We start from the raw sequence: 13,004 nt of genomic DNA, 5'->3' as shown, positions 1-13,004 counted from the left end.
AGGAATTTCTTCTGAGCTACCAGTGATAGCAAAGCCTCAAGCTGGTGTTAATTTTTTAACCCTGAAGCTTCTGAGGCTTAAAGGAAATAAAATCTCAAGCCAGCTGGGATCAATGCTAATTGAGACTCAGGTGGTTTTTCACAAGATTTGTAATGGTGGGGACATAATGAAGACTTTGGCTAGCCTTTGTCCGCAGTTCCTGGGAGGTAACCTCTAAATCCTTGGAATTTTCTAAGTAATAGGAGTTTCTTTGTTATTTCATGTCGGGCCCCCTTGGACCACACTTGATAGTTTAGCTAATGAGGGGACTCACGGTGGGCCCCCAGAGAGTTTATGTTAACAAGATGACTAAAGACTGACCTGCCATGTGTTCAGAGCACTGGGGCTCTGAGTCACGTGGTGGTGACATCAGCCTGACATCTTGTCAGGGGAGGAGGCCTGGAAGACTGAGTTCAGCTGTGTAGCCAGTGATTCAATCAATCACGCCTAAGCAATGAAACTCCAGTAAGACCTCTGGGCACCACATCTTGGGTGGGTGACTGTGCATTGTCACCCATCAGTGTGTTTGGAGGGTAATGTGTTCTGACTCCACAGGAAAAGGACAATGGAAATTTCATGTTTGGGACTCTCTCAGACCTCCCTCTACACGCCTCTCCCTTTGGCTGATTCTGATTTGTATCCTTTTGTATAATAAAACTGTGATCATAAGTATTACACTTTCCTGAGTTCTGTGAGTCATTCTAGAAATTATTAAATCTGAGAGGTGAGTGGGAACCCCTGAATTTGTAGCCAGCTGATCAGAAATGAGGGGGGCCTGAGGACCCTGAATTTGTGGCTGGTGTCTGATGTGAGGGCTGTCTTACTTGAGAACTATGTCTTTAAACTTGAGTTTGGCAAACTCATTGAAGAAGGCACTTTCAAGAGTTTTATATAAAATTCAAATTTGGGGAGATTGGGCCCTTAAACTATCTCTTTGAACCGGAGGGGAGAGGAGGTTTTGCTTCTGTCTGAGACCCTTTGCTGATTATTGAAGGCGATCATGAGTGCTCATTCCCTCACCCTCTCCCCCCGCCACCCACCCCGATTTGGGATCAGTTCTCTTATTTTTTCTGATCCAGTTTGGCAGCTCAGCGTCAAACTTCAGACCCTCCCGATCACTTCTGATGCACAATTAGTCAACCTCACCTCTTTGGATTGCTTATGTCTCATTTCCTCCTGCCATGTCCTGTCTGTCCTTTGCAATGCTATAGGGATTCTATAGAGATTCTGAAAACATGTTGTGAAGGTAACAGCTCTCAGCAAGAATAGAGAACAAACTGCTTATTGAATAAGTTAAAAAAAAAAAAGTGGCTTTAGAAGGTAATTTATTTCCTCCTACTGCTATCAGGTTGGAACTTATTAAAACTCAACCTTAAAGATAACCCCTATTACGGAGATATACTCCCTAATGATTTTTGGTATCATGTCCTAAGGTCTCTCTCAAGTCTAACAATCAAAAATCTTAATGCTTTATCTGTAACTTTTCAATGGTAATTTCTGCTTATTTCTTATGAGTCCTTGAGGGAGAAAAAGAAAAAACTTTCAGAGACTCTCTTTGCTTAGATGAAGACAATTACTGTAAATACCACATTACCTTCTGTGATAGAAGAGACATTGATACAGTGCCTGCAAGTGATTCTTCAGTGTGTGGTCCACCCCTTCTTCACATAGTTTTCATTATCATTGGCTTCATTTCCTACCTTATTCATGAAAAACTTCCAAGAAGCAGTGCAGTCAACCACGAGATCACTGACTCAGGTCAATGAAGACACATCTCCTTTTCACGTTTATTTCATTTTGTTTTAAGATCACAGAAGAGCAGAGCATTCATAAGTGTAAAGTAACAGAACAGAGAAACAGAATTTAAATACATTTAAAAAGAAAAGGAAAAAAGCTTTTTTTAATTTCAATTTTTTTTTTTTAACACACACTACGCTTTTTATTTTCCTTCACAGAGCTAGTATCCAGGGGAAAAAAAATCCACCCAATAAACAAATATAAAAAAGCCTTGAACAACAAAAAACCCAAACAAAAAAATGGCCATGAGTTTTTGTCATCAAGGAAAGTTTTGTTTATGTCTAGAGGGATGAAAAAAGGAATATAGTCATATATATATATTTATATGTATATAACACTGTTAATAAGGAGAATTCTAACCAAGAGCAGGATTTATACACCCATCAATAGAGCAGTGAGAAGGAAGGTGGAAGGGGAAGGAAGCTGGAGGTTTTCTCCCATGCTTCTCTCCTTCTGTAATTTCCTCACTTTACCCTTCTCCCACTCCCAATAAACACTTAGGGAGCAGAACTTGGTTGTAATTCACCAGGATGAACCTTTAACATTCTCTGCTGAAGAGCAAAGACTCAGGGAAGTGAGTTTAAAAAACAAACAAGGTTCCAGATAGCTTAGAATTACTGCCACATGCCAGGAAGCTAGTGGTTCCAAGGGTTTTCTTCATTTGCAAGAAGCAGATTTTTACTCTGTGCCTGGTTTTATATAGAGAGGGCTTGTGCAGAGAAGAACATAGATGTGGGAGTTGCCCAGGAGCATCACTCAAAAAGAGGCACCTCCGAAATCACCCTGGAAATGGGGAGTTGTCTCGCGGGCAGGTCATTTTCCCACTTAAAGAGAATTTCATACATACTCTAAGCACATTGTAAATCCTTATCTATATAAAGTGATACTGATGCTGGGAAGTTATGAATAATCCCTGCTTTTCAGTGCACAGGAGACTCGGATTCTTTCTGTTCTCTTAAGCGATGAATGGAAAGCTACCATTGGACAGATGCTAAGTTGAGCATCTAGGATAGCGTGGGGCTTTACTTTGTTGGGTCAAGACAAGTGCAGCTGTGCTCAATCCATCCAGAACATGGCACATGGTAATAATTCCTCATTAATCGTCTGAGAAACCATCCCCTCTACTTATGCTCTGCTCAGAGTACTTAACTTTCACATTTGATTTTGGCCTTCACAACTCTTACTATATTCAGCTCTATAACCTGCTAAAATGTGTTTATTTTTGTCCTATTTTCAACTTGTCTTTTTAAAATGGTCCTGACTTGTACTTTCTGAAAATGAGGTTTGTTTTCTCTCCATCCATTTACTTGACTACATAGCCTATAAGTCAAGTTTAGGGACACTTATGCCATGAGAAGTTCCTTCCAAAACAAAATATATTATCTTGTCCGTTCCCCATAGAACAGCCTTTGAATCTGCCTGGGACCACATGCTTATGGCCACCAGCACAAGCAAAGAGTTTTCAAGGACAACCATTTACTATCATGAGGCACTTGGCCCAGGATGAGAAAAAACTGTTTCCCTTCACATGCACAACTTCCTCACTTATTACATGCCTAATACCTAATCTGGCTATTTTCTCCCTATGAAAGATTATTAGAATATAGTTCAACAGTTAGATTTTATAATATTTTAACTAAGGAAACAACTCCAGCTCTCTCAATGCCAGCAGTATAATTTGAATGTGTCCCTTCTCTACATTGTTAAGAAGTTTTGATCAGAAGAGAATTATACAACAAGTCCGGGGACCCTGTATTCTAGAAAGTTTTGGCTTTTGAGATGGAGATGTTGGCATGATGGTTCTGAGAAGTGAAGATCAAACTAGATCAAAGTGATCAAACCAGAGACGACAAATAGCTGCTTAGAATGATGAGGTGGGCACAGCGCTACAGGAGGATTAAATTCTTATTCAGAATCAGAGAATTTAGAGAAGACAGAAGTTTTAGAGATGTCATTCAAATTTCTCACTTTCCGGATGAGAAAACCAAGACTCAGAAAGTTTAACTAATTTACCTAAGGTCACATGGCTTGCTTATAGTACAGACCCAGGGCTAGGACCCAATTCTCCTGACTCCCAATCCACCTTCCATCTACCTCACTTTATAAAGTTGTCATTTATATTGGGTAGAGGAGTGTACTTTAAGCGTAATATTAATTTGACCTAAATTTCTTTCGATAACAGTCTTTGCAGAAAATTTATGTGGTCCCTGTAGTGATCTCTTTGATGACTATTTATGTACCAGCTGTGCAGATTGCAGAAGACATGTATATGTCATTCTGTTAAACACAACAGACACTTCAAAAAGACTTCAAGAGAACGTGCCTGAGAGAGATACTCCCGATTAAAATGATTCTGTCCTCATTTGCAACAGTCAGGATAGATACATAGAAAATAGATCTACCAGATTAAGCAAGAGTAGCTCTTTCCTAGGGTGATTTAGCAAGATATTTCTCAAGGATATAACATATTTTTTAACACCCCCAATTTCTTAGAATTGAGATGACAAAGAAGCTCTCCCAATGTCTTTGTTGGATGGAAAATAAAAACTGAATAATATTTTGCTCATCAAGGTATAGGTAACTTACTTTCCTTGGAGCTGTTGAAATGAGACTTCTTAGGTGGTAAGTAAGAGGTAACAAGAAGACACTTGAGAGTTGATGTAACAGACACATGAGCCCTTAAAAGTCTGTCCTTCCTGTCTCTCCATTTCCCTTGCTCTGGGGTCAGGTGAGAAAACTGTGGCAATAGTTGGGAGAAACTCCACTTAGGTCCTGAAGGAACAAAGAGGTGGCCTCCTGTGACCTGAGCAGGATGTGAACCTTTAACAGTTCTGTGGGTCTGCTTCCTTTTGCTGAGACAACCTCATGTTTGGGCAATTAGTCATCCTTCTTCCCATTCTGACCTGTGACATGTTTTGGTTTTTATTTATTTTTATTTAATTTTTTTTTCCTTTCAGATCATAGGTTTAGCTGAACTTGCGCCCTGCATGAAAAATGAAGTTTACATAGTTTATATTATGTACATAAACTACTGATTTACATTGATTTACACATGATTGGTGCCTAATTTATTAATCAGCATACAGTATGTAAATGCACTGAAGGGAAATCAAGATTTTAAAATAAGTTTTCCATGATATCCATAAACATTTACGTTGGTGTAAATGCTAAACCTACCCCTAACATTAACACCAGCTTGCTTGCCAACAGGAAAGTCATGTGCATTGCTGGGTGAAGACAAATTCTTTCTTGAATATCAGTTGGTCACATTTAACAACATAGCTGCAAATGAGAATAGTTTACTTCTCTTCTACTGTATGCACATAAATGTAAACTCCATTTTGCCTTTAGTGAGACGTTTACAGATATTATGCCAACCGCTCTGGAAAATTTACACCACTGGAGCAAATGCAGTCTTTGGAGAAGAAATATTTTAAACACTTAAGTAAAGGAGCCTTCCTAAATTGGATTTGCATTTCTTAACTCAGGGTTTTTATCTAACAATTTTTGTGGTGTGTTTAATATTTGTCTTCAAAATATTAATGGTTTTTGTAGGTCAGGTACAGCATTGCACTTATATTTCTATAAAAAAATGATAGTTATTAGGAACCAAGACTAAATACAGGCTGAAAGGTTTTAAAGTTGAAGAGAAAAATAAGGCCATGGTTATTCCCATGGAACATGGTCTATAAGCAAATTCCTTTTAAACAAATCATTACAAAGTAGAAAAACGGGGCTCCATGTCTTTCTAAATGAAGCATAGCTCTTTTTAAAAAACCAATTCAGTACTTTTCTTCCTTTTAAGTTTAAATCATTATTCTAGATTTGTTTTATAATACATACAATATTGTAAATATAGCATCTGTAAAGATAAGATTTAAAAAAAATACATACACATATATATTATTTTTCCACAAATAATTCAAGACCTGCAAAAAACAAAATGGGAAATTCTGGGACACAAGCCAACAGAAACACTCAAACCACAACTAACCTGGGGATGGAATCTATGATTCTGGAACTGTTAAGAAGCTAATAACTTAGTAGGTAATAACTCAGAAACAGTTTCATGCTGAGGAGTTAAGTTTTTGTGTGCAAAGGAGGTAAGTCCATTTTTGGAGGAGAAACAGATTTTTGTTTCTGTCCTCCAAGAACATGAAAATCACGAGTACTTTTACAAGGTCTCTATGAATAGCCCCAATTGTCTGAAGATGTAGTAAAAAAATGCTCAGGGCAAGGGTGACGTCTGTCTGATTTGGAAGAGAAGGCAAAGGTCAATGCGACAATTCCTCCCAACGGAAAATGAAAGGACTTTTCCCTAAGCCTTAGTTCTTTTAGAGCAGAGGGATTTTATGTCTCAAAACTAGTAAGACTGTTCCTCCAACAAGGCAAAACGTTCTGGTGAACAATTGCACAGAGGATATAATTCTGCAGTTGTAAAACCTAAGATAGTTTTCATTCTTCAGGAACTGCCCTTGGTCAAGGTCATTTCCGCTTTAGTTAAGTGCAAATCAGGTCTAAGGATTTTATTTTATGAATGGTGGAGTTTCACTCTGCATACAAAGGACATTAAATATATTAGCCATTCAGTTTAATTGATGTATTTCACTCCTTTCAGTATACTGTTTCCAACCAGTTGGTTCTTTTCATTGTAGGGTTTCAAGCTTTGATTACCAATGGATAAAATTCTTGAAGAGATTTATCGCACTGTGATGAACTAAATTCCAAGAAGTCCTATGTTTAAACTTACTCTCTTGGTGTCAGTTCTCTGGCTTCTACTTTTTTCCTGACCTTTCTCCAAACTATGTTTTCTTCCATTTTTCACATTGTTTAAAAACATCCTCAAACCTATGAGGTTTCTGGGGTCAATGATTGCTCTGAAACAGGAGACAGGACAAAATACCCAGATCCTACCAGAGATATAAGCAAACACCACAATATTCAATACATGTTTAATTATGTTTAATATACGGACCATTATAATAAAACTCAGGGAACAAATGGTGCTGACATGGCAAAGACATGCCTTTCAATGGATAATCTCCTTCCATAAAGCCAAGACCTTGTCCTTAGGATAGGGTAGAGACAGTAAGAAATCTAGGTGCATGATTAAATTCTGTGACGTGCCATGGGGATCTGTTCCTGAAATTGATACTAATCAGAATTAACTCCTATTACTTTTCTCTTCTTATATATCTTTAAATTAGCATGCACTCCACTAGAGCTTCCACTTAAGGATGCGGCTGACTCTTCAATATATGGGAAATATTGATCATCAAAGATGATAAGCTTTTATTCCTGCACTAAGAAGACTAAACTGTTAGGGAAATCCCTGATTGTCAATAAATTGTTGCTGCATAGGGATATGGCTCGCCTTCTCTATATTTTAGTAGCTACCATCTTGGATAAGAATGTCAGTCCTATGTCAGGATTTGCCACAAATACTTTTACCCGCCACCAAGCCCAATGTGTCCTTCTATTTCATGTCTAAACTGCAAAATCATAAAAGAAGTCTGGTGCTAAGCTTTTAAAACAAACAACAGAATTCCCTAGAAGAGATTAAGATTACTGCTCATCAAGGAGATCATTACCTTCAAAGATGAGATTCATTGCAAAGAGCCTTCAATTAATAAAATCTATTCAGATAAATTTCATATTTCTTTATTTTTCTTTCTTCCTTCCTGCCCTCTTTCCTTCCATCCTCCCTCTTTTTTCCTTTTTCTTTCTCCCTCCCTTTCTGTTTCTTCCTTCCTTCCTTCCTTCCTCCCTTTCATCCTTCCTTTTCTGATTTACAGTTATGAAGTTTCCTGTTTCACATCACATAACAGCTATTTTCCAGGTTCTAAGACTTGGTGAGGTACCATATTTGGCTCTGCTCAAATACATTCAATTATGACCTCAATAACAATCCTCTGTCCTTTCACTAACTGAGCGGTTTCCAATGCCTCCTATCTAAGTGAAAGCAATGGTTGGTTTCCTGACAAAGATATCTACACACAGAGAGCCAGATCTCTCTGTAAGGCTTTTCCTAAGAAAATCCTTCTGGTGTGGCGGTGATGCCAAGCTTTGTGGTATGTATATAAGTTTTGGCTAAATGATTACAAGTTTCTCAGCTCTTCTGGTTAAGAACTCACATTTCAGTGTTAATGGCAAGATGACTCTTGTAAACTTAAACACTATATCCCCCACCGTATCTTTTTCAAGAGACTAGAAGCCAAGAGTGAGCAGGAAAGATGGAATATAATGCCGTTCCTAGTGGCCAGACCTAAGATAATGATGGAATACTATGAACAGTGGTGCTGCAAACACCATCAGTGGATGAGAAGGGAGATGATGTGGGCCACCAAATAAAGTATTAGCCTAAAACACCAGGACAGAGAGCTGCAAAGGAGCACAAGGAGGGGGTTCCTTTTTGTTATGGCTAGTGCTTTGTATTGGGGCTGTGATAGTATTTCTACCATATGAGTAGGGACCTGGGCATCTGTACTTCTCCTGCCTTGCTCACGCTCACTGTATTTTATCTGAAATAGGGAAAATCTCTGCTCAGGGAAATCCATGGGGCAAATGCAGTGTTATCTGAAGATTGGAGAGGGGGCAAACCAGGGCTGCTTAGGATCTCCACGGGGCTCACCATCCTTTCATTAGGACTTAACACTTGGAGACCTTCCTGCTTCTGGGAATTTGCTCCACACACACATGCTACTCATTCCTGCGGCAGAGCAGGACCAAGTCTGCAAAAAGCCAGGAGATACATGAATCCCTCAGACGCGGGAAACAAGAGTGAAGTCGGTAAACCTTCTCTCTTAGGTCACCTCATCCGCATCACTGATTCTTTCTGCTGTTGGCTCACCCCATCAATAGTAGGCACTTCACTGACAGTGATAATCTGAGTGACTCTGGACTGGGTTCTGACGACTGCACTGGGAGGAAGATGAGGTTCTGCCCGGAGGCGGGGCCCAGCTTGGGCTGATACACACAGGTCCTGTGACAGCCGTGGATGGGGGAGCGGCTCTGCCCCTGGCCTCCTTCCCACCACGGCCCCAGCCCCTTGTCACAGCCGCATCTCAAGATTACAATGAGGGACAGCATCTACTGCACAATGAGTCTATGTACACATGGACCATTCCCTCGGCATGCTTTAGAGAGAGGCACACACGCTCACACACACGTACACCCACGTTGAGAGCGAGAGACAGCACGCGCGCGCAGTGGAGAGAATTAAAATGGCACTTCCTAGCATCTGCGGCGTGACTAGTGCTGGGGGGGGGCGGGGGGGAGTGAAGGGAAGCGGCGGGGGGCGGATAAAGGGGGCATATTCCGGACAGATGTGGGGGAGATAGAACACACTGGAGGGAATGGAGATGGTCTTAAAAGTTGGAGAGAGAGTGGAGGCAGGAAAGCCAGGTAAGGCTCAAGGCAGGACTCCATTGATAGTCTGAATGGCTATGAGTCAGCTCAAATAAAAATCAGAATAAAACGATGATGGAAATATAAACACCAAAGGCAAGACCTGCAAGACCGTATTTTTTCTTTCCCCACAAATGAAAAAAGATGAAGGAAGGATAAAGTGTGTGTGTGCGTGTGTGTGTGTGTGTGTGTGTGTGGTGGAGGGTTAATATCCATCTGGTACTTCTTCACTTGTCTTATTTTTACAACATTGGATCTCTTTACCATGATGGAGTCTTTACACAGTGTACATTTGCTTAGATATACACATTTCTTGGTAGAACTTTTCCCACCCTGAATTATACGTCAATTTTTATTGATGGACTTAAAAATTGTTTTAAATGTTGTATTTTCTTCTTCGTTTTCTTATTTTCCCTTTCATTTATAAACACACAAAGTTGTGAAATAAACGGTCTCCCCCCATCTCGCTCTCTCTCTCTCTCTCGCTCTGTATCCTGTGTGACGCATTTTTGTGTGTTGTTTTTTTTAAATTATTTTTAAACTTTTACTCTGTTAACATTTGCTGAGAAGGCAGAGCAGAGATGCTGCCAGCAGCCACAGTGGTACGGCCAGACTGATGGATCCGTTTATTCCTCTCACCGACCCAGGTCCTGCAGTGCAAAAGAGAGAGAGAAAAGAGAAGAGTTACATCTGGCCCACTCTATGTCACAGCTCACAGCTGACTGTGTCAGAGGTAAGACTGGGTCATGTACCAGCAACTCAAAGTCAGGGCACTTATATGCAGGCCAAGAAGGGCTCACGATCTTTTCTAAGTCCTTCTCCTTGAGCTATAAGTATTTTAAGGGGTATCTTGTGTGATGGAGGAGTGGTCTCCTCTTTGCCCAGCTTCATCCTGCACGCCCTGCTCTGCACAGCACTGCGATGCCAGCACTCGTTAAGATTCCAAGCATTGGTGAGGGTCCTTCAGCAGCCAGACACGGGCTCCTGCAGCTGATTCACCACGGCATCTCCATCAATAAACATGGAACCAATCTGTGACTTTCTCCTTTCTCGGAGGCGGGGGGGGGGGGGGGGGGGGGGGAAGCAGTAATTATTTATTTGTTAATGGGGAGGGGAATTGTTTCAAAGTAACATTTATGGCTGGGTGGCACCTTAGCTGCAAGGCAGAAAATAAGTCATTTCATTGTGGAATCTTAAGCAGCAGCAGGGGATCATCTGGTTCAAAGTCTTCATTTGACACTTTAAAAATAAAAACAAAAGACAATAACAACAAAAACAAAAAAGCCTAGCAAGGCAGGTCCAAACCACAAGCAGAACTGAGGCTTGAACTTGCCCAGAATTCATCCTGGAGGGGCTGTCTGTGGGTTTCCCAGTGCCACCTGAGTTTTCCCAATGTGGACACGATTTGGAGGATGTGGGTGTAGGAATGGAGAGGAAAGTGGGGAAGGGATTTGTGTGCTGACACAAAGAGAATTGAAGCAGTAAATGTAGGTCTGAAGAGCTTGTCTTCTATGCTTTGCCTGTTGCATTTTCTCCTTTTATATAGTTCTGTTCATTTAGGTTCATTACAAGAGAAAAATAGTAGTATTTTTCACACCAAAGACTTTTGAATTTAAGACTGTATGCTTACCAGAGGTAAACCCATGCACATATGGTCACCTTATCTTTGGTAAAGGAGGTAAGAATATACAATGGAGAAAAGACATCCTCTTCAATAAGTGGTGCTGGGAAAACTACACGTAAAAGAATGAAATTAGAAAACTCCCTAACACCATACAAAAAAATAAACTCAAAATGGATTAAAGACCTAAATGTAAGGTCAGACACTATAAAACTCCTAGAGGAAAACACAGGCAGAACACTCTATGACATAAATCACAGCAAGATCCTTTTTGACCCACCTCCTAGAGAAATGGAAATAAAAACAAAAATAAACAAATGGAACCTAATGAAACTTAAAAGCTTTTGCACAGCAAAGGAAACCATAAACAAGACAAAAAGATAACCCTCAGAATGGGAGAAAATATTTGCAAACAAAGCAACTGACAAAGGATTAATCTCCAAATTATACAAGCAGCTTATGCAGCTCAATATCAAAAAAACAAACAACCCAATCCAAAAGTGGGCAGAAGACTTAAATAGACATTTCTCCAAAGAAGATATACAGATTGCCAACAAACACATGAAAGAATGCTCAACATCATTAATCATTAGAGAAATGCAAATCAAAACTACAATGAGATATCATCTCACACCGGTCAGAATGGCCATCATCAAAAAATCTACAAACAATAAATACTGGAGAGGGTGTGGAGAAAAGGGAACCCTCTTGCACTGTTGGTGGGAATGTAAATTAATACAGCCACTATGGAGAACAGTATGGAGGTTCCTTAAAAAACTAAAAATAGAACTACCATACGACCCAGCAATCCCACTACTAGGCATATACCCTGAGAAAACCATAATTCAAAAAGATACATGTACTACAATGTTCATTGCAGCTCTATTTACAATAACCAAGACATGGAAGCAAGCTAAATGTCCATTGACAGAGGAACGGATAAAGAAGATGTGGCACATATATATAATGGAATATTACTCAGCCATAAAAAGAAATGAAATTGAGTTATTTGTAGTGAGGTGGATGGACCTAGAGACTGTCATACAGAGTGAAGTAAGTCAGAAAGAGAAAAACAAATAACGTATGCTAACACATATATATGGAATCTAAAAAAAAAAAAAGATTCTGAAGAGCCTAGGGGCAGGACAGGAATAAAGACACAGATGTAGAGAATGGACTTGACATGGGGAGGGGGAAGGGTAAGCTGGGATGAAGTGAGAGAGTGGCAGTGACATATATACACTACCAAATGTAAAATGGATGGCTAGTGGGAAGCAGCTGCATAGCACAGGGAGAGCAGCTTGATGCTTCATGACCACCTAGAGGGGTGGGTTAGGGAGGGTGGGAGGGAGATGCAAGAGGGAGGAGATATGGGGATATATGTATATGTATAGCTGATTCTCTTTGTTATACAGCAGAAACTAACACACCATTGTAAAGCAATTATACTCCAATAAAGATGTTAAAAAAATTAAAATAAATTTTTTAAAAAGACTGTATGCTTAGACAATGACATTCAAAAGAGAAATTGGTGTCACTGTAATTATGTGTCACTTGGAAGTTTTGAGGGCACATACGGAGATCAATATGTGTGAATGAGTGTGTGTGTGTGTGTGTGTGTGTGTGTGTGTTTAAACCTATGATGGTTTGCAAATGCAATGGAAGCATTCTCTGGTATGTAAATGTTTCCAAAATTGTCTACAAACATACCAGATCAGATGTAAAATAACATGGAAAATGTTGAACTCAAAAATGTTTTCCTATCTATGTTTTATGTAAATAATAATAGGAACAACAACAACCAAATGCAACCAAGGAACAATTATGTAGCACTTCCTACAAGTACTGTTATAAATGCTTTACAAATACAAGCACACAAGCATGTTATGAGGCGGGTACTCTAGTGAACCCTGTTTTACAGTGAGATAAAGGAGGCACAGAGAGGTTAAATCCATCGCATGAGTTTACACAGCTAGTAAGCAGAGGAGCTGGGGATCCCCCAGGCGGCTGGCTCCAGAGACTTTGCCTGTCACCACTGCACAGTGAGGCTACACAGTGAAGGGGTGCTGGTGACTTTCTTGTCAAACGTTCTGCAAATAACGTTTGTCTGGGTTTGTTTAAAACAGTAGCCCAGAACAAA

At 39.9% G+C, this 13,004-nt stretch overlaps 1 protein-coding gene across 2 annotated transcripts in view; it reads right to left on the bottom strand.

Moving 5' to 3' along the window:
- Window positions 1-1,793: 1,793 nt before the first annotated feature.
- LSAMP (limbic system associated membrane protein) overlaps window positions 1,794-13,004 on the bottom strand; it is a 640,478-nt gene continuing 629,267 nt past the window's right edge. For both annotated transcript variants that reach the window (XM_082460093.1, XM_082460092.1), the window contains one exon: window positions 1,794-9,893. In XM_082460093.1, coding sequence (XP_082316219.1) covers window positions 9,796-9,893 — 98 coding nt within the window. In that variant the 3' untranslated portion in view covers window positions 1,794-9,795. The remainder of the gene's footprint in view (window positions 9,894-13,004) is intronic.

The sequence above is a fragment of the Balaenoptera physalus genome (genome assembly GCF_965194825.1).
Source record: "Balaenoptera physalus genome assembly, chromosome: 4".
NCBI classification, from domain to species: Eukaryota; Metazoa; Chordata; class Mammalia; order Artiodactyla; family Balaenopteridae; genus Balaenoptera; species Balaenoptera physalus.
Note: the sequence above shows the minus strand (reverse complement) of the source record. Positions and strands in the feature narration are given on the sequence as shown.